Source organism: Muntiacus reevesi, chromosome 3 (assembly GCF_963930625.1).
Source record: "Muntiacus reevesi chromosome 3, mMunRee1.1, whole genome shotgun sequence".
NCBI classification, from domain to species: domain Eukaryota; kingdom Metazoa; phylum Chordata; class Mammalia; order Artiodactyla; family Cervidae; genus Muntiacus; species Muntiacus reevesi.
In genome coordinates this window covers 35,497,457-35,524,019 of record NC_089251.1, presented here as the reverse complement: position 1 = coordinate 35,524,019, position 26,563 = coordinate 35,497,457, and the positions used below count along the sequence as shown (strand labels likewise).

Here is a 26,563-nt window from a genome sequence, read left to right as displayed (position 1 = left end):
TGGAAAGCATTTTCAAACTTTATTTACAACTGTCACAGTGACAAAAAGTAGTTTGAAAAAAAAAAAAAAAAGCTAGTTTCTCCCTGAGCCTCAAAAAAGAACAGATAGAAGTTACAGGAGGTTCATCTTACAACAGGCATTTTTACTGAAATACTAGGGTTGGTTTTTTTTTCCCCCAATAGGATCAGTTAGAAATACACACAAGTTACTTTAAAAAAAAAAAAAAAGAGGAGGCCAGACAGGAGCTCAGCCACTTGTTCAAGAGCAGCTGGGTCCCCACAGCAGGCTCACCGCTGAGGGTCCTGACTTAAGCTGTCAGCCCCTGGCCTGCTCAGACTCCACGTGGTCATACAAAGGGATCTAGCGACCAGCAAAAAATAATAAACCACCCCCATAAACACACATATACACAAAGCAAATTTGTTATGCAGTTTACAAGCACGTTCCCATCACACGGCAAGACTGGGACAGATGATACAGGGGAGCATGAGACGGGGACACAGAAACACGGGATTTTCAAAGGCAAGACCCCATCCACGGAGGGAGGCATGGGTTGAGAACTGCAGCTGTGAGGGGTGAGAGGCATGGGGACAGGTTCCCTGCGGCTGAAACAGGAGGAGAGCGAGAGCTAGAGCAAGCGAGAGAGAAAGAGAGAGAGAAAAACTCCCTCGCAGGGCCGGCAGCAGGCCTCTCCCACTTGCCCGAGGAGCTGGAAGAAGTTATTGCCATCGGTGTATGCAACATGGACAGACAACACAGGGTAGGGGCGGAGGGGCGGGGGATGAGCATCGGCTGCCCAGAACCAAGTCCTGCTGATACAAGCTAGCCACGCTGGTCCTCCCGCCCCAGCATTCCCCAGAGCCACACTAACCTTGAGGTATTAAGTACAAGTCTACACACATGTCCCAACCAAAGGGGCTCAGCCTGGACGGCCTGGGGCCCTGAGGGGACGAGGTGGGTGCCTCAGTTGGCTGCGTTCAGCCCCAGGGAGGGACTTGAGCTCACTTCTTGGCTGCACAGTCCTGCTCTGAGATAGAGATGTGTAAAGGGTTTCGTCCTGCAATCTGCAGCTCCAGATGGTTCTTAACTGTGATAAGGAGCTCTAAGTCCATGTTAGCTTTCTCTGCAACTATAGCCCTCACAGGGGTCAAGTGGGAAGGGATGTGGCTCCCTCCCCACGCCACCCACCCTCCGCATCCAGAAACACCAGGGAAGAAGCCCAGGATCTCATGACACCCTTGAGTTTCAAATTCCATCCCTAGGCTGCCTGTCACCACCATCCACAACTCCCAGGCTCTGCCAGCTCTCAGGACCTGCCTTAACGCTCACTTCCCAATGAGAAATAGAAACTCTCCCCTGCTAGCTGCTCAGCTCCCACCGGAAAAAGAAGCCAAGATCCCACGTAGGAGTGGGTATTGCAGCTGGTCAGGCTGGCTCGAACCCACGGCCAGGCTAGCAGCCACCCAAACGGCTGTGCTGGGGCTGGGAGGGTGGGGGTCAGGAGGAGGAAGGGCCAGCCCTGGAGGGAGGGCCCGCCAGGCTGTGCTTCCACCCAGAGGGAGAGCGAGTCTGGGGGGAGCAGCAGAGGATGGACCTCAGTGTCCAAGCATCTATCTCGGCCCTCCAACAAGGGCGGGAGAGGCTCTCGCTATTTCCAAAAGGGCTAGGATGGGGGGCAAAGAGGATAAATCAGGGGAATGCTCAAAAGTGCAGCCTCTCAAAAAACCTCCAGATCACAGCAGGCAGGAGCGTCGGCCAGGGCCCGAGGGGAGGGTCTGGAGAAGGAACCAGGAGACTTTTCTCTTTCCCGACATCACCTCTGGCTGCCTCTGCAGGAAGCCAGGCTCCACAGCTCTCCTTCACCTGCCTCCCATTACAGACCAACATACCCGAAATAAAAACAAAGGCGGGCAGTGGGCAAAATTAGAGAGAGAGATGAAGACGTTGTAGGGTGATGCCTCGGTAGCCAGAGAGCGTGCTTCTGGGTCCATCTTTCCTGGCCGCACTTCTCTGCTCAGTTTTCATTTCTCTTTCATCTCCTGTTTGTTTTTCTTGCCCCAGACGCCCTCCCCCGGAGCCCACTGGAGTCACAGGGCTGCCCTCAGCCCGCCTGAGTTCAGATAATGATCTCCAAGATGCCTGCCTCCCTGCACCCCACCCCTGCTCTAAGAAGCTTCCTTTCTCAAAAGGCCTGGCGCGCAGTCACAGAGGGCTCTGCTGCCCGACATCTCAAAAAAGGAAAAGAAAAGAAAAGAAAACCAACTCAGTGATTTGCAGGTGCAGAAAGGAAGCCATCATCTGACGTGTGCAGAACTGCAGAGGCTCACACACGCTCTCCTTCCATGGTAGTGGGAAAGAACACAGTTCAGGTACAGAGGCTGTCTGGTGTGACCCCGAGGGAGCCGGCGTGGACTCTACTGCTCCTTGTTTTCACTCGCTGTCTCTTCACAGTTGTCCTGCGCGTCCTCCTGGACCAAGAACTCCTCGGGGGGCCACCGGAGCTCCCCACTCTCCACCTCCCCCTCTGTGGGCTCCACCACGATGGACGGCAGACGGTCCTTCAGTTTGCAGCAGCGGTCAAAGTCTGACGGGTCAGGGAAGATCTGAAATAAAAGCAGAGAACTCAGTCACATTCACGTGCAGGACTGAGCCCCCACTGCACACCAGGGACCATGCTACTCTGCCCTGGGAACACTGGGGAGCATCAGGCAGGGGCAGGGAGCAAACTCCAGGGCAACAGAGGAAATGAGCCCTCGGCCGACTAATCCTGAAGTTGAAGGCTTTCATGGCAGTGCTACCAAATTGGTGTTTGTCCTTTTTGGTTTTGTTTTCAGATAAAAGAACTTGAGATCATGTCCTCCACAGTAAGTCACATCTCCAATTGTGGCAAGCATTTTAACTACAAGTACAGTGCATACAACAGGTGCCACAACAGCAAATTCCTCCCAGGATAATTATCAGCACTTGATGTGAGCCAGATACCAGGTATTTTATGTAGGTCACTGGCACCCAACACAGTCATGTTGAAACACAGGTGCTGCTAATGCCACTCAGGAGACACCTGGAGAAGGAGGGTGCCCAAATCATTCAGCCTGGAAAGGTGCAGTGGTAGAATGGGATTCAAACCCAAGTCTCTTTGACTCCCAAGTCCATGCCCAATACCACCTGCCCCTTAAGGAGACGGGTTCTAATCTCACTGCAGCTGTGAAGTTGAAGTCAAATCAGAGTTGAATGCACAGCCCCAGACACGGGCAGGTGGGAACACAATCCCAGGCTCCTTTTCCACCTGTGAACAACCCCTGGCTCCTTGACAGCAAGGAGATCAAACCAGTGAGTCCTAAAGGAAATCAACCCTGAATATTCATTGGAAGGACTGACGCTGAAGCTGAAGCTCCAATACTTTGGCCACCTGATGTGAAGGACTGACTCATTGGAAAAGACCCTGATGCTGGGAAAGATTGAGGGCAGGAGGAGGAGGGAGTGACAGTGGATGAGATGGTTGGGTGGCATCACTGACTCAATGGACTTGCGTTTGAGCAAACTCCAGGAGATAGTGAAGGACAGGGAAGCCTGGCATCCTGCAGTCCATGAGGTTCCAAAGAGTCGGACGAGGCCGAGCGACTGAAAAATACCCACCTTGACAATTCTATACCTGAAAGAGTCTAATTCTCTTTCCAAAGTCCTGTCCACAAGGTTCCTTTCTCTAAGCCTACTGTGTGTCTTGCCCGGAGCCAGGGGAAACCCTAAAGCAGGCTATAAAATCCAGGCTCTGTGGCTTCCCTTTGCACACGCTGCCCTGTGACTACAGATGACCCAATTCTTTGCCCAGCAGCTTAAGCGCTTAATCCCAAGGGTTGCTGGTCCCCTGCCACACAGCCCTCGGGGACTCGCCAGAGAGCTGGAGAGAAGAGACTGTCTGGGCTGCTGGGGCTTACAGAATCACACAGCACCTATAAGGTCGTCTCTTCCCAACCTGTCCTTTTAACAGATACAGAAACTGAGGCCCTAAGAGGTCAGGAGACCTACTCAGGGTCACATAGCTTGTTCATGGCAAAAGAAAGGAAAGTGAAACAAGGAGGAGGGTGGAGACACATTTGAAGAGAACCTGGGGGCTCCCTGTGCCTTGCTCTGTTCCTTGGAGGTACTAAAAGGGCTCTCCTAGAACCTCAGGCCTTCCCAACTTCTGGGGTGTGATGAGGGTGCCCAGTCTTACTGCACCCGACCCCACGAAGTGTGGTCCCCATCAAGTCCGTGACCATGTCAGAGGCCACGTGGGGCTTCTGGGAATCATGGGCCTCAATACAACCTCCCCAATCCCTGCAGATGAGTGATTATTAACCATTTATCCAATAAAGCCCTATTGCTGGGGATTAAGTCTTAAGCCAGCTGCACAACCAGGCATCATTAAAGATTTAACAAGGCTTATAAAAAGTATCGTAATGGCAGCCAGGAGGAAAACAAGGCAGGAAGGGGCTCAGCTGGGGGTGGTGGTGAAGGGAGGCGTGGGGAAAGATGACCCCCACCACAGGCTTCCTCTAACCAAGGCAGCCAGCCCTGCAGCTCTGCCCCTGGACTGGGCTGTGTGCACTAGACTCCAGTGCCGAGCAGAGAGAAGGTCACGGGGCTTACTTGGGCCCCTCCTCATCCTCTCACGTGGAGCTGGAGCCCCTCCCTGCGAGAGGGAACCAGATGCCCTTCCGAGCACAAGCCTTGGGCGTGAGTGAGGGGAACCCCACGAGTGGAAAGTATGCTACAGTTTACAAAGCTCTTTCAGACATCACCTGCCTTAGGCCTTACTGCCACCACACCACACACCACACCCCTCCACCAGGAGCAGAGAGACCCTGGGACTCTGAGGGCCACAAGGAAGAGCCAGGATTCAAACCAGATCTGCATCTTCTGAACAATGAATGGATGCTACTGGGCCAACACGCCCATTTCCTGGAAAGCTGACCAGGAATGGTGGTAAGACCCTGGGCTTTAATGGCCCATCTGGCAGTTCAGCCCCCAAGATGACCATCTGGGCAGACAGGTCCAGAAGATGAACTGTCGAGTCTGGACAGTTGTTCTACATCTTCAAGGACAGAGCTGCGAAATATCAGGAAGGGATGGACAGCAGGCCCAGGACAGCCTGGACCCCTGCCTCTACCCTCTGACCTCAAGCCTGGGGCTGTACCTATGCTGCGACTCCCTGGCTGAGAGAGGTGGTGACCGACTTCTAATTACAGTCGCCCATGCTGAGGAAAAGCCGAAGGGACACGCAGCAGCAAGGCTAGCAAAAGGAAGAGGAGGATAACAAGCAAAGGGCATGTGGTGGAGAGCATGTGATTTCGTTCTGAGCTGGGAGGGGGTCTCTCATTAAAAGAAGGATGATGCTGCTGCTGATGATGGAAGATACGGCAGGCACATGTGCTGAGCAGAATCTCAGATCACAATAATCCCCTGAAGTATGCAGTGGTGTGATCACTATTTATAGATGAGAAAACTGAAGCACACAGAGGGCAAGTGACTCACTCACGGCCACAGAGTCAGGAAGTGGCTGAACCGGGACCCAAACTCAGACCCACAGGACTTCAAAAGAGGCGCCCATTTGATAACACAAAGGGTCAAGACACAGACCCCAGGTTCTCACTATGTCCTTGACATCACTTGTCCAACCCTACCTAACCAAGACCTCTCAACCGCCTGGGCCTGAGTTTCTCCATTTAAGAAGTGAAGTGGCCTCTGGTCTCATTAGATGGATACAAATCCTGGGCAAACACAAAGATGATAAAATACTTTGAGGACATATGTTAAATTCAAATTGGAATGTCCCCTTTGGAGCAGTTTCAATAGGACTATGGTAAGTATTCAACCTCTAAGCAAGAGGCAGCAATACTAACACAATAATTAAAATAACTCCAAACAATTTCATACCAGGAGCCGCACAATTAAGTCTTTTAAGTCCTTGGGGGAAGTCTGAGCATTGAACTTCTGATACTGCTTAGTTGCCAGAGAACTTTGCTCCCTGAATTGCTCAGAGCAGGCGCCATGGGGAAAAAAAATTTTTTAACAAAGCCTGTTAATTACTTAAAAAAAAATCACTATAGTAATCTAACCTTCCCATCAGAGATTATATTTTATTATCAGATAATACCAATTTATGTCTCTGAAAATTGTAGCTCTCTCCAAAGACAAATAGAACGCACCCAGAACCAACCAGCTTCTCATTTCCTCACATCCAGACAGAAAGCCTTGCAAAGCATAGCTGAGTATTTTGCCAGTACAATCTTATCTCTGACAGCTGCCTAAGAGGCTGACCCCAAGGAGGTCAAGATTTTTCCACTAAGTCATGCTTTTTAATCATCTAGGCAGCAGAAAAATGAGAGGTTGCAATGGCAATTTGATGGGGTGGGGAAGGCAGTGGAAAAAAGGACTCAAGTCAGACTTGCCAAGCACATGACAGGTAGGGCTGGGGCGGCAGGCCAGGCCAGCATGCTGTTTGCCTGTAGGAACTGGCAAGGGATAAACCAATTGCCCCTGTTCCAGAAAGAAAAGGCTTCTGGCTAAACCTCTTACCCCAAAGTGTCTCTTCTCCCTTGACTAGGGAAGGGGAAAAACTCCTTTTCTCTTCTCTCTGCAGCAAAGGCTGCCATCTAAGAAGTCGGGAAAGGACTATGGGGAGGCTCTGAGAGGTACTTCCCACCCTCACCCTCCAGGCAGGACAGGTCAAGACGCACCCTCACAGCTGGAATTCTCTCAGCCCTGCCCCTTGCTCTACCCACTAAGACTGCACTCTACAACCAGCTGTCCCCTTGGCTGCCAAGGCCGATGGCTTGGATGAAACTAAGAGACACCAAGTTCCCTTCTTTGCACGCGAAGTCTTGGCGATCACATGAACCAAGAACATCCCAGGCCCCACCTGTCTCACTGTGGAGGAACAGTGGGCATTCCAAACTTGATAGTGGTGAATTTCATAAGGGACATTTCTTCACAGGCATCCTTTGCCGGGTGGCCTCCAATCCCAGCAGGCTCTGACATCTTGGGAACTCAAATGAGTTCACTCGAAAGGTCAGAGAAGCTTTAGGACCTTCGAGGAACAAACAGTCTGTGAGCTGTAGTTTGGATGCTGGAATTTCTGCCTGTGTATATCGGAGCCATCCAATAGAACAGTATATTGGAATATGTTTCCACAATAATGGAAATGTTTTCTACTCGCACTGTCCGATGGCATCAGTCACATGTGGCTCTTAAGCACTTGAATTGAGGCTAAGTTTTTTAAATTTCCTTCAATTTTTATTAATATAAACATATGAAATATGTAAAGTCAAGTAAATATAAATTGCTACACAAGTAAATGGTTAAATATGAGGACAGTGGAAAGGACTGTCCTCCTTTCCTCCTAGGACTGTCCGGGAAAGCTCAGGATGTTTGGCTGATGGGCCCACATGGGCTGCCTCAGAGCAGGGAAATCTGGGGTTGAAGGTGATCTCCTGGAGATGAGGAATTAGTCAGCAGGCTTTTGTTGAAAGTATAAAAGTTGCCAGTCAGTCAGCTCCCATTTCACCCACGCAAGGAAACTGAAAGGTAATACCCGAGCTCCAAATGCCCGAAATTTGGGAGCCTAGCTATCAACTGTCTGCCTCTAAGCCAGGTGACTTAAACCTGGCTGCCTCTGGGATGGGAGAGGAGAGAGATGCCTGGCACCTAGGATGGAAAATGTGAGTGATTCTGGTTGGAGCAGCTCCCCCTCCTCTCTGCCACCCCACCATGTACACTCATCCCTCAGCCATCACCCCAACAAACAACCACAACACGAGCTGGCCACAAACAGGGTGGAGGGCTTGGCAAAGAGTTGAAAGATGCTAATAAGGGAAAGTGGACACCAGCAAATAGAGGAGATGAAAGGTGGTTAACTAGACACAAAGGGCTAATTACCAGTTCTGCAAGCTGAGATCCAAGGAGCCTGGCCATCCGGTTCCTCTTTGCTGGAGAGGAATGGAGGGAAGAGGCATGTTGGGGTGGGAGGGGGAGGAGGGGAGGTGGGCAATGAAAAACCAGGTGGCTCTCCAAGGCCCCGAGAGGGATCTGCCTGAGCATCCAAAACCACACAGTGAGCCTCTTCCCTCCCTGAAGGGGGAAGAAAACATCAACCGCAAACCTGCGATGGAAAATCTCCACTCCTGCAGGTAGACCAGGAGTCTGAAAGATCTGGCTTTTCCCTAGTCCCTGAGTTTTATTATCTCTATGACTGGGGTCAAGTCATTTTAATTTCCCTGAGCCTCAGCTGCCTCCCAAATAAAATGAGGAAGGACCTCCCACTCTTATAGTACTGTTGGAAGGAATGTGGAGGCCCCACCCCCTTCCTTTCCTCATGTATAAATTGGGATTAATGCTCATTCCCATCTTTCAGGGCTTTGGAGAGAACTAAATACAGGTATGTGCGAACAAGTTCTGTAAATTTTAAATTCCTAATGATGTTTCTTATTAGGTAAAGCTGGGGTCCCCAGGGAACATTTAGATTGAGGAACTGGAAAGTCTGTGGCTATAGCTTGGGACAAGAGGAAATCAGCAGCACTCCTGGGCTTGTGCTTACAAATTCTAGGCCATGTTCTTTGGAGAAATGGTTGTGACTTCATCACTTCCTCCCCAGTGCCTCTCTTTTCCCGGGGCATGAGTTAGGCCAGCTGGAATGAAAGCCACTGCCTGGTCCAGATCCTGGCCTTTTAGTGGAAGCCCCTGCAGCTAGAGGTCTCCTGATTATACATCCTTCCCTCCCTCCCCCAGCCTACTCCCAGGTCCTGCTGCCTAGGTTTCTTATTTTTCCCGGAGAACAACAATGGATTGGCCTTGTGTGTTTATCCCTCCCTAGGAGGGGCTGCTTTATAACAATGGGCAGATCTCTACCAGCATCCTGCTCTGCCAAAGGCTGAGTGAATGAGAGGCAGCTAATTAAAAAAAAAAGTACACCCTGCTTCATCATCACTTGCATTTTACTGACTTTTCAAAGTGAAACGTGGCTGGTTAAGAACAGAAAGAATTAGAGTTTAGGGGCACAGTGGCCACTGATGGATGCAGGGGACAAGCAGGAACAATCTCCCATCTCCACTGGGATGCTAGTGACCTCATTCTCCATCCTTCAGACTCACCTCACTCGAATCTCCCCTGGACAGGGTTATGGAATATCCACCTCACCCTCTCCTACCCTTCCTTGGTGTCTCTAATCCTAAAGGAGACTTGAGTAGAGATTTGGGATTTCATAACAACTGTTGGATCTCCTTCCTTTGGATTAGAGATGCTTAAGCCTCTAGCCTTGAAACTTAAAAGAAAAGGAAATCCTCTGGATAAACACCATCTCTCATAAACATCTCTCCAACACACACCCATCCTGCAAGTCAAGAGTTCCAAATTCCAATTAATTAGCACTCATTGCTGCTGATAATTCTGGGTCCAGTGAGCTGATGGGGCTTTTGGAATATTAAAGAATGTCTCTCAAAGTTCTCCAGGGTGCTAAGAAAACACTGCAGCTATCTTGCATAGGATAATTTCACATATCCACATCCTATTGTGTATATCGTTATTGCCCTTTTAAAAGAAGACAAGCTTCTCAGTCATCTCAGGGTTTGGGGAATGGCTTCTCTGTCTCTCCCATTTGTTCTACCCAAGTGTCCCACAGCCACATACCCCCTTTCTCAGAAAGCCCAGGCTGACAGGGCTGCTGTTTCCAACTATTTCCTCATTTTTTGTTTTAGAGACAAAAATCTTGAATATTTGGCCTGGTCCCATAGCCTTCCCATTCTTGTCTGGGGCTCTGCTACTACATGACTTCCAAACTCATCACTGGATGGAAACAACTTTCAGGTCTCTAAGGACTTGCTTACAGCCCAGCTCCAGGGCCTCTGCTTGGCCTTCAGTCATCACCACCTTTGCATCACACTACGAGGCCAGCCTGCTTCAGGACTTACACTCTCTCCTGATTCTCATGACCTTGCTCAGGTTTGCCTGACCTGCTAACCTCTCCTTCCCTGTGCCCTCTCTGGACTCAGTGTCCCCCTAGGTTTTTCTCTGAACTCAAGGCAGCTTTCTGGCTTCAACTGTCCATCTTAGACTGAGGATTCCCCAATTCGCGGCTATCCATCCCTTTCCACCATCTGTGAAAAGTCTCCACTTGGACGACATCCATCACCTCCCACTCACCTTTTCCCATCATCCCATCCCACTCATCAGCTAATGTATGTCTTTAAAAGTTTCCTGCTCCCTCCCAAACAGGAAGCTTGACAGTAGGTCCAATAACAGAGATCTGGAGATTTTAGTTGATCATAAGTACAGTGTTGATGCAAAAACACTGAAAGAAACAGGACTATGTTCCTAGAGGAACAGCTCCTCTCATGGAGCTGATCTACACCATCTGCACTGAGATGCCCTGCTGCAGCCTTCTGATCTCTGTTCAGTTTAAAGCAGTGGTTCTCAAAGCTCAATTCTTCAGGTCCTTTCAGGGAGAGAGTGTCCCTGGAGTTAAAATACTTTCTTCATAATACTAAGATGTTATTTGCCTTTTTTCTCACGTTGATACCTACACAAATGGTATGAAAAAGCAAAAGTGGGTGAAACTGCCGGTATGGGTGGCTTCAACGGTAAACAATCTGCCTGCAATGCGGAGACCCTGGTTCGATCCCTGGGTCAGGAAGATCCCTTGGAGAAGTAAATGGCTATCCACTCCAGTATTCTAAGCCTGTAGAAATCCTTGGACAGAGGAGCCTGGTGGGCTATAAGTCCACGGAATTGCAAAGAGTTGGACACAACTGAGTGACTAATACTAATACAATGCAAGAATTAATGATGGCAGTAGCAGCAAACTGGTAGTCAAAGTAATCTTCACCACCCCCCACTCACAATGAAAACAAAATCCTCCATGTCCTTGATGAAGCAGCAAAGATTAATTTTTATTAAATATTGATTCTTTAAGTCAGTCCAGTTCAGTTCAGTCGCTCAGTCGTGTCCGACTCTTTGCGGAATCACACCATGAATCGCAGCACGCCAGGGCTCCCTGTCCATCACCAACTCCTGGAGTTTACTCAAACTCATGTCCATCGAGTCAGTGATGCCATCCAGCCATCTCATCCTCTGTCGCCCCCTTCTCCTCCTGCCCCCAATCCCTCCCAGCACCAGGGTCTTTTCAAATGAGTCAGCTCTTCGCATCAGGTGGCCAACGTACTGGACTTTCAGCTTCAGCATCAGTCCTTCCAATGAACACCCACGACTGATCTCCTTTAGGATGGACTGCTTGGATCTCCTTGCAGTCCAAGGGACTCTCAGGAGTCTTCTCCAACACACAGTTCAAAAGCATCAATTTTTCGGCACTTAGCTTTCTTCACAGTCCAACTCTCACATCCATACATGATCAGTGGAAAAACCATAGCCTTGACTAGATGGACCTTTGTTGGCAAGGTAATGTCTCTGCTTTTTAATATGCTATCTATGTTGGTCATAACTTTCCTTCTGAGGAGTAAGCATCTTTTAATTTCATGGCTGCAAGCACCATCTGCAGTGATTTTGGAGCCCAAAAAAGTAAAGTCTGACACTGCTTCCACTGTTTCCCCATCTATTTGCCATGAAGTGATGGGACCAGATGCCACGACCTTAGTTTTCTGAATGTTGAGCTTTAAGCCAACTTTTCCACTCTCCTCTTTCACTTTCATCAAGAGGCTTTTTAGTTCCTCTTTACTTTCTGCCATAAGGGTGGTTCTTTAAGTACCTGTTTTTTAATACACTATGCAAAGTTGCTGCTGCTGCTGCTAAGTTGCTTCAGTCGTGTTCGACTCTGTGCGACCCCATAGACGGCAGCCCACCAGGCTCCCCTGTCCCTGGGATTCTCCAGGCAAGAACACTGGAGTGGGCTGCCATTTTCTTCTCTAATGCATGAAAGTCAAAAGTCAAAGTGAAGTCACTCAGTCATATCCGACTCTTAGCGACCCCATGGACTGCAGCCTACCAGGCTCCCCTGTCCAGGGGATTCTTCAGGCAAGAGCACCAGAGTGGGGTGCTATTGCAAAGTTGGAATACAACATTTCTGGTACATGTCAGAGCACAACAGTTGTCTCGCAGAAAAACACTTATGGGATTGAGCTGCAAGCTGAACTAGCTACTTTTTTCTATGGAACACCATTTCAGTTGAAAGAATTATTGACCAACAAACCATGGTTATTCAGACTTGGATATTTGGCAGACATAAGACTGGTATTTCAAAGAAAATGTCTAATGGTGTTTGTTACCAATGGTAAAAACTGAGGTCTCAAGCAAAAATTAGAATTTTGGAAAACTTTTATCAGTCATCATAAGCTTGACAGTTTTCTATCACTTGAAGAATTTCTGATGAGACCAGTGGAGATATTAACTAATGTGATTTTTTTTTATATTACGTAAGAAAATGTATTAACATTTGGAAGATCTGTATAACTTGGTGAACCTATATTTTCCAAATGATCAGTACATCAGGTTGTGAAACCAAGCATGGGTAAAAGAGTCATTCAAAGTACAAGATAGGCTAATGAATTTTATGTAAAAGTACAGAAAGTTCAGTGATAAGGTTTCAGATTCCACATTACCACTAACCTTCAAGAAACTACCACTTATTCAGTTTTGCCAAAATATCAAAGAAAAATATATGAAAAGGCTATTAAAATATTTCTTCCTTTTCTAAGTACATATCTGTATAGGCCAGATTTCTTTCATTGACTTCAATCAACACATATCAAATCACAATAAATTGAAGGCTCTAGCTGTTTTCTGTTAAGCCAGATATCAAACAGATTTGCAAAAAATGTGAACACTTATCTTTGTTTTAGAAAATATATTTACTTTTATTAAAATCATTAGTTATATTAATTAATGGTTTTAATCGTTATTTTAAAGGAGTTAATAAATAATAAAAATGTTAAACACTCTCTTAATGTAAAAAGATAAAACCCACATAAACAAATGTATCTCTGGGGGTCCTAAATAATTTTTAGAAATGTAAAACAGACTAGGATTAAAAAGTTTGAAAGCCAATGGCCTAGAGAAAAAAAAAACACCTTCATAAAGATGACTATATAAGTCAAAGTTGAAGGATAATATGTTTTAAAACTGGAGAAGACTTGAGGGGAACATAAAAGGTACCTTCAAATAATTGAAAGGCTGACATGAAATCTAAGAGAGAGAAGATTTGTTTAACTCCAGGGGCCAACTAAGATTAGGATGGAGGATTTCACCTCATTATATAACATTTTAACAAAAATGATAGAATCAGCTCTCTCTCCATGACACATGGGGGAAGGCAAGGTACAAAGAGATGCTGGGAGTCACCTGAGATGACGTAGACAGTAGCAAAGCCAAGCTTAGAAACCAGTTGTCCAGATTCACAGTCTAAAACCCTGCTTGTGCTGAGAGGTTCTGAGCTCCATATCACTAACCGTGTCCAAAGAACACGTAGGTGACCCAAGGTCATGCTACTGGCATTTAAGTGCATCCCCACATCTGACAGAGACTGGTCCAAGCCTCAAAGGTGGTCAAGTCTCCCTCTTAACCCCACTCAGAGATGCTACAATACCAAAGTTTTTATTCCAAGGAGAATATCTATATCCACAATCTCCAAATATAGTATATACTTTGAAAGAATTTTGAAAAATTGTCTCCTTTCACACCTTTTAATACTGACACCTAAAACTTCTGATATATTATAAACACCACCATTTTAAAATAAAACTTTTATGCTACTCTTTTAAATGTGTACTCAATGGCTTATAAACACCATAGCAATTTGATAGCAACAATCACCTATTTAAAAAAACCTCATGAACAAGCTCTTAAGTCAAATCATATTCCTTTCTCTACTTGAAAATATATGTCCATTCTACTGCTTCATAGAAGTTTATCTTAATATATTTTTTCTGTTTGAAAGTTTTTAGTTATGAGTTTTTTTCATACTTCTCAGGAATAATATGTCTTTATTGCATATAAAGTGACTTTTAATGTTTTTATGTCCTGTGACCTTAAGGTTTTAAAAAAACAAAATTCTGGATTGTCTTACTGCAGCTATTAGTATATAAGTGATCAATAAATATACCACAAATAATTATTAAAGACAAAGGCAATTTTTCATTGGTTTCCTATAGACAAGTGGGACATATGAAGCTTTTTAGACAGTAACATTTTTTAATGGTCCATTTGTTGGATGCCCCTAAAATTTCTACTGGGGAGGCACCTTAAAAGATTCAAGTTGGTGAGAAGCAGGCCCTCTTACAAAGAGGATGGAGGGCAATCTTGACCAGAAGGGTAAGAAAAGAAAACTGGTGAGATCTGTCTTCAGGAAACACAGTTTCAGAGAGCAACAGAGGGAAGCCAAAGATGTGGAAACTGATTTTTCCCCAAATGCTCTCTGCTGTCACATCCCTTGGAAAGTTTCTGTGAACCCCAGGGGCCAACTGTCCTCTGGTTTTAACACTTTGCTGAAATAAGACGTGGTGTATACACAGAACATTTATTAAGAAGTAATTTGGCATTAAAACCTCCAATATTAGGGTGCCAAGGAAAACAGCCAAAAATACTTCTGATATGGCTTTAACTGCTGTATCCAAGGAGTCAAATGAAAAAAAACACACACACACAGATATCATAATTTAGTATGAACTGATCTTTAAGAATGCTTCCATCTAAGAGTATATCTTCAACTCTGGAAGAAAACAATTCCTTCATGGTGACAACAGTGACACCAGCCACGGGAAGTTAGGCACCACCATTGTTACTCTTTCCTGTCCACACACACACTGTGGCTCAGTTATATTTTTTTCTTTACTCGCTTGTCTAAAACATATTAAAAAAAAAGTTCTATCACTACATAAATGGAAAACTAGTATTACTTATCATAGATGGTAACCATAAAATACACTAATACTTTCAGTTTGTCTGTATAACACTTACATTAACTTTGTAAACCACCAGGCATATGGGGGCCCTACTGGAATGTTGGCCTAAGCTATTTAATTTACCTGTTGCAAAGAACCAGGAGTCTTGCAGTATTGTCAGATGGAAGGCCCTTGAACACTGGCCCAAGACTTCTATCATGTTCAGATCGACTTGTAAGAGCCCAGTGTAGCCTTGATTCGAGGGAAGCTATGTTTCTTTTTTCTTTTTTGACTTTTATATTGAAATATAGCTGATTAACAATGCTGTGGCAGGTAGACAGCAAATGGACTCAGCCACACATAAACACGTATCCATTCTCCCCCAAACTCCCCTCCCATCCAGGCTGCCACATAATGTTGAGCAGAGTAGGGGAAGCAGTATTTCTAAACCATGACCATTCCATGAGCCAGACCTGAAACCCCAGGAAAACCCAGAGGGTTCAGGGGACTAAACATGGATCTGTTCAACCTTCATTGGTTTCCAAGCCAAGACAACTTCCCCAATCTTCCTCAAGGTCACACAGTGCTCCAACATCCTTAATAAAGGAGATAAATAGGGGAATCGACAACTCACACATATTCATAATCCATAAAGTGTGTCAACATATCCACTATAAGACAAGAATGTCACTGGCTATTTTAGAATGCTGGCTAAATGGTATCTAAACATCATTAACTGCTATCATCTCTGCTCAAAATAAGCAATTAATAAACTAGAGGAAGATGTACAGCATCTCTCAAACACTTTAAAATAATCAAACACCTTTCTGATTCTCTCCACAAAGCCCCGCCATCATCCTACATGTATAGATTTTATATCCCCAGAGATTCTATTTGCTAAAACTTTCAATGCTGGGAGCTAGGATATTATGATAAACTCTTTTTTTTCTGTTTTTAAGGTAATGTATAATCAAGAAACTTAATCATGTTGAATATGTTTGATTCAGTAATTCTATTTCCAGGAATTTCTGGAAACGAATCAGACCTGTACAGAGATTTGTGTAAAATGATGTTTAAAGCAGTGTTCTCTGTAAGAACAAAATATACCACAACCTAAACATTCAGTAATAAGTGGTACACAGCACAATGAAATGCCATTTTACAAAGAAAACCAAATGACAGGAGCATAGTCACAATATTATACGAAATGAAAAAAGACTCACTAGATTCACTCTAGCACACACAGTATTTCCTCAATTTTATTTTTTAATAAAAATGAATATAAAACTAGAAGTAAACATACCAAAATGTTTCAGTGATAGGAATGCAGGCATTTAAAATTTCCTTTGTACTTCTCTATATTTCTCTAAATTTCTAGCAGGAATTAGTATCACCTTTATAAATTATAACACACACACAGACACTGTTACACGTTTTGACTCAGAAATTCTACTTCTAAGACCCTATTCTAAGACTATAATATAAACTACAAACATATATTTATATCTAAAATTATATATAAACTATCATATTATTTATAAAATAAAAATGTATACAATCTAAAAAAACTAAACAATTGGAGAATGGTAAAAAAAAAATCATGTTGTAACTTGATGATAAAATACTGTACAGTTATTAAAATGTTGGCTTTGAGGCATTTTTAAGATAAGTTATGATAATGTGATGCTGATGACTTACATACCATTAAGTGAAAAAGCAGAACACAACTCAGTATCTTGGGCACATAAAAATACAAGTGCCATGGAAAAGATGCTAAAATGCCAACAGTTGTAATTTAAGAATGGTCAAATTGTGGTGACTTGGAAAAAAACTTTAAAGAAGAAAATAAAAATTCCGCAATGGACATGTGTTACTTTAAAAATTTGAAAAGTAAGCATAAGAATAATAAAATACATACTTCACCAGTGAAAATGTGAAATTACTCAAAAACGAGGGAAGGAAAAGAAAGTTTTCCTGTAGTTACAGAATTCTGATCTAAAATAACTGCTACTAACATTCTGCCATCTGCCATTTTTGGTCATAAGCGAGTGTGTAAGTGTGGTCCTGTGTGTGAGAGTTCATGTAAGTGGATGCGAGTGTGTGTGTGTGTGCGTGCGCACACGTGCACTCATGTAGGCATCTCAGGCTCAGTCCCCAGGAATCAGCAGCTAAGCCTGGTGCTGCCCACACACATTCGCCTGCTGAAAAATTAGAGCTGACACATAGGGCTGTACCTGGAGAAAATGTTTAGAAATTTGGGAAAACCAAGGATTCCTCTCAAATCCAGAGATGTCTCAGGCTCTACAAAGTAAAGACAGAAGATGAATTCAAGGCACACTAATTAATTCTGCCTGGGAACCACCTTCAGGTTCAAGTTAGGAGAAAGTCAGACCTAGAGACACCCCGCCACACACACTGGACTGAGGTTTGTGACTGCTCTCCTTGCTCAGGGCAATGCTCCTGATGGTGAGAGATCTGGAACCTTCCTTCCTATTGGCTCCAATACAATCCCTGGCTGAGTTATAGACAGTCGGTGTCACTTCAGCTAAATGTTTGAGTGTTTCTTCTCTACAGTTTATGTAAAAGGAGCTTCTCATAGTGCAAGGCAATTAATTCTAGCAGAGAGGGAGCTGAGGGAGCTCCCAAACTTCCCTTGAGGTCAAAACAGTCTGGAGCAACTTTTGGCAAATTTTAATTCTTTTTCTAAGACAGGTCTGTGCAACAAAGGGCTCTCCTTCAGTCAAGGAGCGAGGAGTAGACACAGGATTTGATTGACTGATAAAGATCCTCTTGAGCTGGGCTCAAGGACAAGGGAAGGCAGGTGGCGAGATGAGAGGTGGCCAAGGGGACCCCATGGCTATGAGACTGTAAAGGCGCGGAGCCCTGGCCGCTCCGATCCCCCTGTGGATGAGGGCCTGTCTTCATCCTGAGAGGATTATTTCAGGACTTGGGCCTGAGAGATCATTTCAGGACATTCACTAGACACCCAGGAATAGCTCTTGGCTCCAGTCACAAGATTCACCACCCAAACTCATCCCTTTTCCTCATGGTACAATCCTCCTCTCTATCCAACCTGGGAGACTAGGTCAGCATAGAGAAAAATGCTGATCCTATGAGAACCCACGCCGTGGGGTGGCCAAGGTGGAGAGAGCATTCTCAGCTCAGGAAAGGGAGAGAAGAAGGGGCCAACCAATAACACAGCATCCAGTAAACAACTATTTGCTGGACTCTGCGCCCGGCACAGTGGGAACAAAGAGCCGTCTAAGATACAGACTCTGGGCCTGGAGAGTGATGAACACACCACCGCTTGAGAGGCCTCAGGCCTAACACAGGCCCTTTGAGAGAAGGCCGGGTTGTATGGCTCCAGTGTATGTCACGTTGGCTGGGGAAGTGAAGCAAGCTTGTTCTCTCCCTGGCGGTGCTACAGACTCACTGCTGTGACCAGTGTGCGCGTTGTGGGGGGAGCCCCCGTAGGAATAAGTCCAGCCCTCTGCAGGCTCTCACCCAGGGGCATTCCAAAACAGTGAACGCCGTGTGTATGTGTGTGTCAAGGCCTTGGGCATGGAAGGAAGGTGCTGGATCCCCTACGTAAAGTAGACGTGACCTGAACACTGACGTGACCTGGGCGCTGGCTCAAAAGGAGGCAACATGTGCAGACGCAGGCCCAGTGCTGCTCCAAGAAACAGACTCCCTGTGCTTCTGAATCTTGTGGCTCTAGCTGCCGTGTTCTGCCTCATGTTCTTCTGAATTGTACCAAGCAGGGAGTGCAGTGGACGGGGTAGGGACAGGAGAGAGAAAACATGCTGGGATTCCAGGAATATGTCATGTTCATGGCTGGACGACTCTTGCCAAGTGCTTTCGAATTTTAGCTTTATGTCCCTCCAGGGACAACTGAGGCTTTTTAAGTCTGATGTGAAAGATGATTTCCTGGTGACCAGCAGACTTCTGTGTGCCTGCTCAGCCAGGACTCCCAAACTCCTGAGAACCATGCGAGGGTATGCAGCTGGGGGTAACCAATGAGACAGGGGCGCCAGGAGGAGGCGACAAGGGGCTGATGGCACGCCTGGAGTGGCTTTGTGAGCAGGGGCTCGAGGGAAACAGAACAGAGACTCACGCAGGAACCCCAGCCCGTCACGGATTTCCACACCTGCACTTACACAGGAGGGAACAGGAGAGCCAGGCTTGGGGGTCTCATCAAGAAAGGCTCAGTGGACAGGTGAGTGAAGAGCAAGAGTTTCTGAGCTATTGTCTGATTGTAGAGGTTCGGCTGAGCCTGCTCTTTGAGACAGAATTTGTTGCTTCTGATAAAGAGTGAGGAGGGGGAGAAAAGGGAGTTGGCTAATGCTGGCCTTGGAGATGGAAGAGACAGAGAAAGTCTGTCCCAGGAGGGGCCAGGTGCTTCAGACCTGTCCTAATGCAGAGCAGAAAGAGAGGCTCAGACTGCAAGAAGCAAATGACAGGACTGTGGCAGAAAAGGTCACCCACTACTGTCCCTCCTCCCTGTCCTACAAAAGCCAGGACATCCCTCCCTCCCATCTCGGGAAACGCAGGGGAAGATGCAGGAAAGCTCTCAGCGCTGAGGATCAAAGGGAAAGCCCAGAACATGAGGCACTGTGGTGCATACAGAATTAGTGCTCTAGCTCATAGCGCATCCTCCCTGGCTTCCCTTAGAAGGAGGGGAGTCCGCTGCTTCTCTGACTGGTGGGTGGACATCAAATGGTAGGAGCATGAGATGAAGAACAGCAGGAGGAATACGGGTGGCCATGGAAGGACGGTGTGCTGATCAGAGAGGAATTTAAAGAGCCTTGGAAGGATAAAAGTTATCAGATCTTGATTCAGATGCTTGAGAGGGGACAGATTTAAATGAAGACCGAAGGGCCAAATCTCTATCTAGAACTCAGCAAGGGGGGACTATAAACTGCAGAAGCCTCAGCAAGCTGTGCTGGGGAAGCTGGGCAGCCAGGCTGAAATGCACAGCCTTTGGGTTGCAGCAACAGCCATGACCAGAGGCAAACGCCCAGGACACTGCCCTTTTCAGGGCCCAGACCAACTCAGGCACAGCACAGAAGAAGACCCAGTCAGAGAGGCATTCCAAAATGTCACAATCTAGCGGGGTTGCAGGGAGCCTGCAAGGCAGCCACTGACCTGCTTCCCTGAATTAGAGAAAGTAGGAAGGCATTAGGCAAACATCCCTATCCAACAGGCCAGAGAACAAGAAACTGACAGATGCAGTGTGAGGAGGGAGCTGCAGCCCAGCAGGGACAGAACCCCAACCTCCTTCTGAAGACCCTCCCACTCAGCCCCCTGTTGTGCTGGCCACCACTTACATCCCTGCCCAAAATGTACTCTACTTTCTATTAACCGTTTATTCACCCACCTGGGAGGGTGTCATAATTCATGCCAAGTGAGACAGCAGATGTGGACTGCACATATTGAATTGACTCTCTAAGTAAATGTTAAGATAAAACAGGGTACTGGCTCTGCCAATTTTTATACGTGCTCATAAAACAGCACTAACTCTCTAAGCACAAGAGATAGGGCTTCCCCAAATCTCTTAGGGGATAAAAAGACATCTATCTGTGTCTGTGTAGGGGACGCAGGTTTGATCCCTGGATGGGGAAGGTTCCCTGGAGGAGGAAATAGCAACCCACTTCAGTATTCTTGCCTGGAGTAGCTGCATGGATAGAGAAGCCTGGTGGGCTACAGTCCATGGGGTCACAAAGCATCAGACATGACTGAGCAGAGAGAGATGTGATGCTGAGGAGGCCCTTTAAAAATTCTAAAGCAGAAGTGCAGGTGAGCAACTTTAGAATCAAGAGACTCAACTTTACTGAAATTACCACCATTCACTTAGCACCTGCTTTGTCAAGGCCCCAAGCCAGCAGGCACCTCAGGTTGGGGAGGGCTACTGGAAGGGTGATGGTTGATAGGCACAAAGAGGGAATAAGGCATCCTCTGCCTTTGGAGACCTGGGCAAGGAGAAGGTCAGGCAGGACCACGGCAGCATCATTTAAGCTCAAATGCCACAGGCGCTGGAGAAGAAAGATGTCACATCTGGGGCAGAGAAATCAGCAAAGCTTCGTTCTGGGGAGGTCTGGAAGGTGGGGGGAACAACTGACAAATTCCAGTGTGCCTATTTATTTTACGACCTTATTTCAAGGTCAAACCACAAGTCTGAGATTCTGTTTCAACTGCTAAGTCGGGATTGATGTCTCCATCCCACTTTTAGTTCCTGGGAAAAGCAGGTCGCAGTAAAAGCCATGTACTATTATTACCCTCAGGAGGAATGCCAAGAACAGAGCTCAAAGCTCTGCTGCCCCCAGATCCAAGCCCAGCCTGAGCATGTACAATGGACAGACCTGGCCAGTCCCCAGAGCTCTGGTGGGAATACGTTTAATGGGATGGCAGTGGCTTTGAGTGGGCCCAGAGAATACCGGTTATATGACAACTGTCAGACCAACTTGCTGCAGAGACCTGAGCCTGGCCCAAACGGAGGCAAGCCAAAGGTGCTACAAAATTAGAGATGAAAGTGTCCTCTCAAAGTCCTAATTTTCTTTCAAGGCCCCAGTCTGACTTTCTCCTCCCAAGCCTTCCCATTGCCACACATCCCCAGATTGACCATAGCTTTCCAATTGCTCCACCAGATGGCCTGTATTCCAGTTATGTGCATGCCAGTCTCCCCCATAAGCCCTGAACCCTCCTCACAATGCCCAGCATAGCATGTGACATACAGCAAGTGTCCAATAAATGCTGATTGGTTGAAGATAACCACTGCTCCCCTCTCTCTTCTCCAGGAACACCTTTCTGAAATCTTGTGATGGACTGCACTGGAGCTCAAGGTAAGATATTTTGGAACTGGGCAGTAGTCTGCTTGAAGGTAGCAGGAACAGATCTCCTGAGAGGCTGTGAAAACTGGGCCCTCAGTCTAGCACCACAAGGGAAGATCTGAGGGCCCTTTGCTCAGGCAGCATCGAGTTATCTCAGGAGCCCAGAGGCAATTTTATTGTCCTCCGGCCCACGGCAGCCCCAGTTGAGCTGTCCTCACCCAGCACCACAGCACCTTCCTCTGTCATTACCTGCTCTATCCCTCAGAATCAACAAAGTAACCTGAAGGTCAAGAAAACTGCCCTGTAGGACCTGGCCCTTTATCCTGGGATGTGTTCAAAAGGAGAATATAGAAAGCACACATAAGATATACCGACGACTGTGTCTGGAAGGGTTCTGTGATGGAAATCTGAAACCCAGAACGAAACAAACAAACAAAAAAAACCCCTCACCTGTAACCACAAAGAGATTCAGTCTGATTCAGTGACTTGGAAACTGGTATCCAAAAACACCCCAGCCAGTGGGTCAGGAAACTTCTGCCCTCCCACAGGCTGTGGGGCCTTCAGTTGTCTCTCTCAGACCGGCTCTCAGAGTGGAAGGGAGAAAACCAACCAGGAAAGGGTATTCCCCCCTCCCTCTGAACCCCCGCAAGCCACCTAAAGACTTCTTTCCAGCCAACAGAAGAGGCTTGGCCATATCGACACACAACAAAGGGGCCTTCTTGAACGTCCCAAGCGTGTCTGAGGTGACTCTTGCTGTCACCCGCCAAATTACCTTAGCCAACCTCAGCTTTCATCTCAGCTCTCTTTGATCACCCTCCCTCCATCACACCCACCCAGCTTTCTGTTTTCTCTTTCTTCACAAAAACAAACCTAGAATGGTTCTAAGGAGTGACTAGCCAGAGCAGAGTCTCAATTCCAGCCAAGAACCAACCCTAAGGCACAGACAGAGCAAGGCTTTGGAATTCGAGACCCAAGTCAGCCACTCAGTCTGAGCCTGTTTCCTCATCTGTGAGACAGAACAATAATTCCCACCTGAGAGGGACAGTCAAGACCAAACAAGTACTGTTTGTAAAGTGCATGGCCCATAGCGGCATTCAGGTAGTATCTGCTGAATGAGCCCACCGCACCCCATTCATTTTCCCCATTCAGCCATGCTACACAGTTTCCAAGATCTTCCCTTAAAAACAGACTCTTTCCTCCCCCATATGTAATGACCTAGGCACCCTCCTCAGAAATTTGAAAACAGTTCACTGCCCTGAAGGTATCTGAAGGTCCCTGTAGTGGGCCAGGCGCAGTGGAAAGCATATGGTAGGCCAGAAAGAGCACGGGGCTGAGAATCTGAAGGCATTACTCGGGTCACTTTTTTTGGTCCTTATATATTCTGGATCCACCACACAGGATAATCTCTGTGCTGGATCCTGGTGATCACATCCTTGAGAGAGCTACCCTCTGGGGAAAGATCTCTTCAACTCTAAGTAGTTAGAACACTAACCCTGTTGGAATCAGTTGGTCAACCATCAATAAAAGGAAGAGAGCAGCATTGGACACAGCAATTCCTTCACCAGACCACCCTTCTTCATAAGACGCCCCTCACAGCAATGTTACTACTGCCCAAGGCTTGCCTGGGGAGGGAAGTTCTGGTCTGAACTGACTGCACAAATCACCTCCCCCTTTGCCACCATAAAGGGAAGAGTTTATAGCAGCCAGGATGACTAATTAAGAACTGGCTCACGCTTTCTGAACGCTTACTGTGTCCCAGGCACTATGACTGCCTTACCCATGTTATTTCATCATGTTGAATCTTCACAATTCTATGAGGTAAGAATGACTGTTGTCCCATTTTACAGATGAAGAAACTGAGGCTTATTGGCATTCAGAAACTTTCTCAAGGGCACATAGATCTTACCAACAGCACTCAGATACAGAAACAAGTCTACCACCAACCCCAGCAAAAGCCACTAGGCTCAAAGAAGCCAGAACAGAGCCTGTACTGAACTCACCTGGTAGGAAAGGCCATCCTTTCGGGGGTTGAGACCAATTTCTTCCATGGATGGGGTGTTCATCATCACTTCAGTCATCTCGGCCGAGCTCAGATAGTCAGGGCTGCCAAGAAACCCAGAACAAAAGTCAACAAACATACACACTTTCACATTCCTACTCTCTTGCCTTCTGCTATTAAATCAGGAAACTGTCTGGAAGGAGGATGAGAGGTGTTCAAAACAGAACTCACAGAAAAACAAGCTCATACCCCAAGGAAGCGCCTTACGAGCCCAGAGCATCAGAGCTCTCAAAAAAGCCCATTGTCTGAAAACCACTCTGGCAAACCTTCTCTTTCCTCCTCTCTTGTACTAGTCCCCACTGGCACAAAATGATTCTGAATTTTCTTTTAAGTGACAGAACTAGAAAAAAAACCCAAAACAGTAAGTAGCTGAGGCCGTCTGTTTATATTAAAACCAATTCAACCCTTCTCTAGGGAAAATGAATATTGCTATTACATAATGATAACAGGCCAACCTCAGGGAAACCAAGTCCAGTACTGCTGCCTTCCTAAATTTCTATATCTCTCTGCTGTTCCTTTTTGCAAAATGTCCCATATAAAGCCCCAAGGGGTCAGCTTTCCCCAAACTTCACATCTGCCATCCAAGCCCCTTCTCTAGCCCTTGCCACAGCAGCTGAAAGCTAACAGCTCGAAAAACATCCCCTGGATTAAAAGCCTTAAGGATGCCCAGACTCTGATTGCAAAGGAAATTTCCAGAGGGGCCAAGCTGGCCCACCAATGGCTGACATGTGAAAGTGCTTTGTACTCTGTAAGCAGGATACAAGTGTTCCATTATCCTCACACAAGCCATGGGCACATACAGGGTCCCGAATGTGTAATGCCAAATAGCACATACCAAAGTCAACATACTCGCTACATAACACTCAACATTTTCACCATCACGCCTTTATAAATGGTTAAAAATAAAAAGTAAGGTAGGCCTTAGAAAGACCACAGCTGAGGAAACAGGGGTACCAAACTCATCTTCATTTTACATTTTACAGTTTCTACATAGTGTAGATTAGGCACTAGATTAGGAAACAAAAGCAATAGGTTCTCCAAGCTAAGCCACTCAAGTGCTGTGTGATCACACAATCTCTCTGAGCCACAGGTGCCCTGTTAGTTACCATGATACTAATAATGCAGAGCCCACAGTTTCACAGTTATGCTCACAGTGCTCCACAGGGTGAGGGGTGGAGCACTACAAACTATGAAATGCTAATCAACTGTAAAGTGAGACCCAACCTTAATCTCTCAGGGGACAATAACCCTGATGGGCCTTGACACACATCTTGGTGAGTTTTGAGTGGTCAGGGGCACACAGCCTCCAATGGCCTTGCAAGTCTCACCCATATGGTACCTGGAGGTAGGAGGGAAGGGGTGAGGGAATTTTTACTCTGCTTTGAGAATGCCGTCTCTTTTCTAATCGGGCAGGCTGGGTTGGGGGAGGGGAAACTAAGAGAGGATGCTAGGCTTCCGGGCAAGTTTGAGGTCAAGGACGAGGACTCCAAAGTCAGTTTCCTCCTGGGTTCGGGAAAGGCTATTGACCATCCTCGAAGAAACGAGACAGAAGAGCGCCCACCCGACTCTGGTCGGGCTCTCAGCCTGATGTCCCGGCGTTCACTCCTCTCGGCGCGGGACAGAAAAGTTGAACCAAGAAGCATGAACTTTCCGGTTTCTGAACTAAGCAGGACTGCGCGGAGCTGGAGCCTGCGCGGCGGGGCTCTCTGCACCCGCACCTGAGAGCGCGCTCGGGGCCACCAGCGCTCTCCCCACGACCGCTCTTCCTCTCCTCAGCGCAGGAAGGAAGCAGCAGCCGGCACGCAAGTCCCAGCGGCCAGGGGCTCGCTCTTCAACCTGCGGGCACCCAGGACCGCATTCCTCCCAGCTCCAATCTCAGGTCGGGTGCAAACCTCCGCCTCCCGCTGCCCAGCCCGGGCTCCTCCAGGCGAGCCCGGGGGGAGGGCGGCTCCTCCCCAGCCTCGGCCCCCAGAAAGGCGCGTCGGGTTTAGGGGCTGTGAAGAGGGAAGGGATCGAGAGGTGTAGCGAATGATCGTGCGGCTGCTTGTGGCTTCAATCGAGTTCCGTGTGGGGAGGGCGTTTTCCCCAACCCTCGGAGCTCTGCAAACGCGGCCGCTGCACCAGCTCAGCCTGGTGGCCGCGGGCCTCGACGCCAAGACTTGCATGCAAACAAAAAGGAAAAGGGGAGGGGCCGGGGAGAGCTGGAGCCCCCTGCTCCAGGCCGGGCGCGCGCCTCCTGCAGCCCTCCGCAGACAGGGGGTTTTATTAGCCGGGTTCAGCCCTGACCTCTGGTTCTTCTTCCACCCCAACATGACTGTACACACACCCTCCCAGCCGTCACTTAAGTGAAGGCAGCGAGTTCACTTCCTTTGTCTGGATGCTCTCAGCACCACCACCCCCACCCCCACCCCCACCTAGGCAACCTTGACGTTGACGCCTGCACGGGCTTGGGCGGCTGGTTAGTGCCCGGTGCCCGCGCGCCGCCCGCTGCCCTCGCAATCCAGCCGGTACGAGCAGGCGCCCCGGGGCCTAGCAGCCACGGCCGCTAGACGGATGCCCGCCGAGAGCGCAGAAGATACTCACCAGTGAATGGGGAAATAAACAGACATGAAGTCCTAGGGGAGCCTGACCCACGCCCTTGTGATTTAAACACGGTCACTGCGTCCCGGGTAAGGATGTCAGCGGCGCAGAGTGGGGCGGCAGGCTGCCGGATGCGGGCACTGGGCGTTCGCTGGTCCGCCTCCGGGAGACAGCCCCACTACCAGCGACGTCGGCAGGGCAGACGAGCTCGCGGCCCCACAAAGAGCCGGGGAAGC

At 47.5% G+C, this 26,563-nt stretch overlaps 1 protein-coding gene across 1 annotated transcript; it reads right to left on the bottom strand.

Annotated features, from left to right (window-relative positions):
• On the bottom strand, positions 1-26,563 carry LBH (LBH regulator of WNT signaling pathway). Its single transcript, XM_065928945.1, has 3 exons — positions 26,331-26,563; positions 23,689-23,791; positions 1-2,603 (listed from the first exon to the last, which is right to left on the bottom strand). The coding sequence occupies exons 1-3, from the start codon at positions 26,354-26,356 to the stop codon at positions 2,415-2,417; spliced, it is 318 nt and encodes a 105-aa protein (XP_065785017.1). The 5' UTR covers positions 26,357-26,563; the 3' UTR covers positions 1-2,414.

Bases quoted from the DNA above. Each gene is read 5' to 3' on its own strand.
- LBH (XM_065928945.1), bottom strand. From the start codon at position 26,356: ATGTCTGTTTATTTCCCCATTCACTG. The intron at 23,792-26,330 runs GTGAGTATCTTC...GTTTCTTGGCAG, and splicing joins GTTTATTTCCCCATTCACTG to CCCTGACTATCTGAGCTCGG. The intron at 2,604-23,688 runs GTGAGTTCAGTA...CTTTTATTTCAG, and splicing joins AGGATGGCCTTTCCTACCAG to ATCTTCCCTGACCCGTCAGA.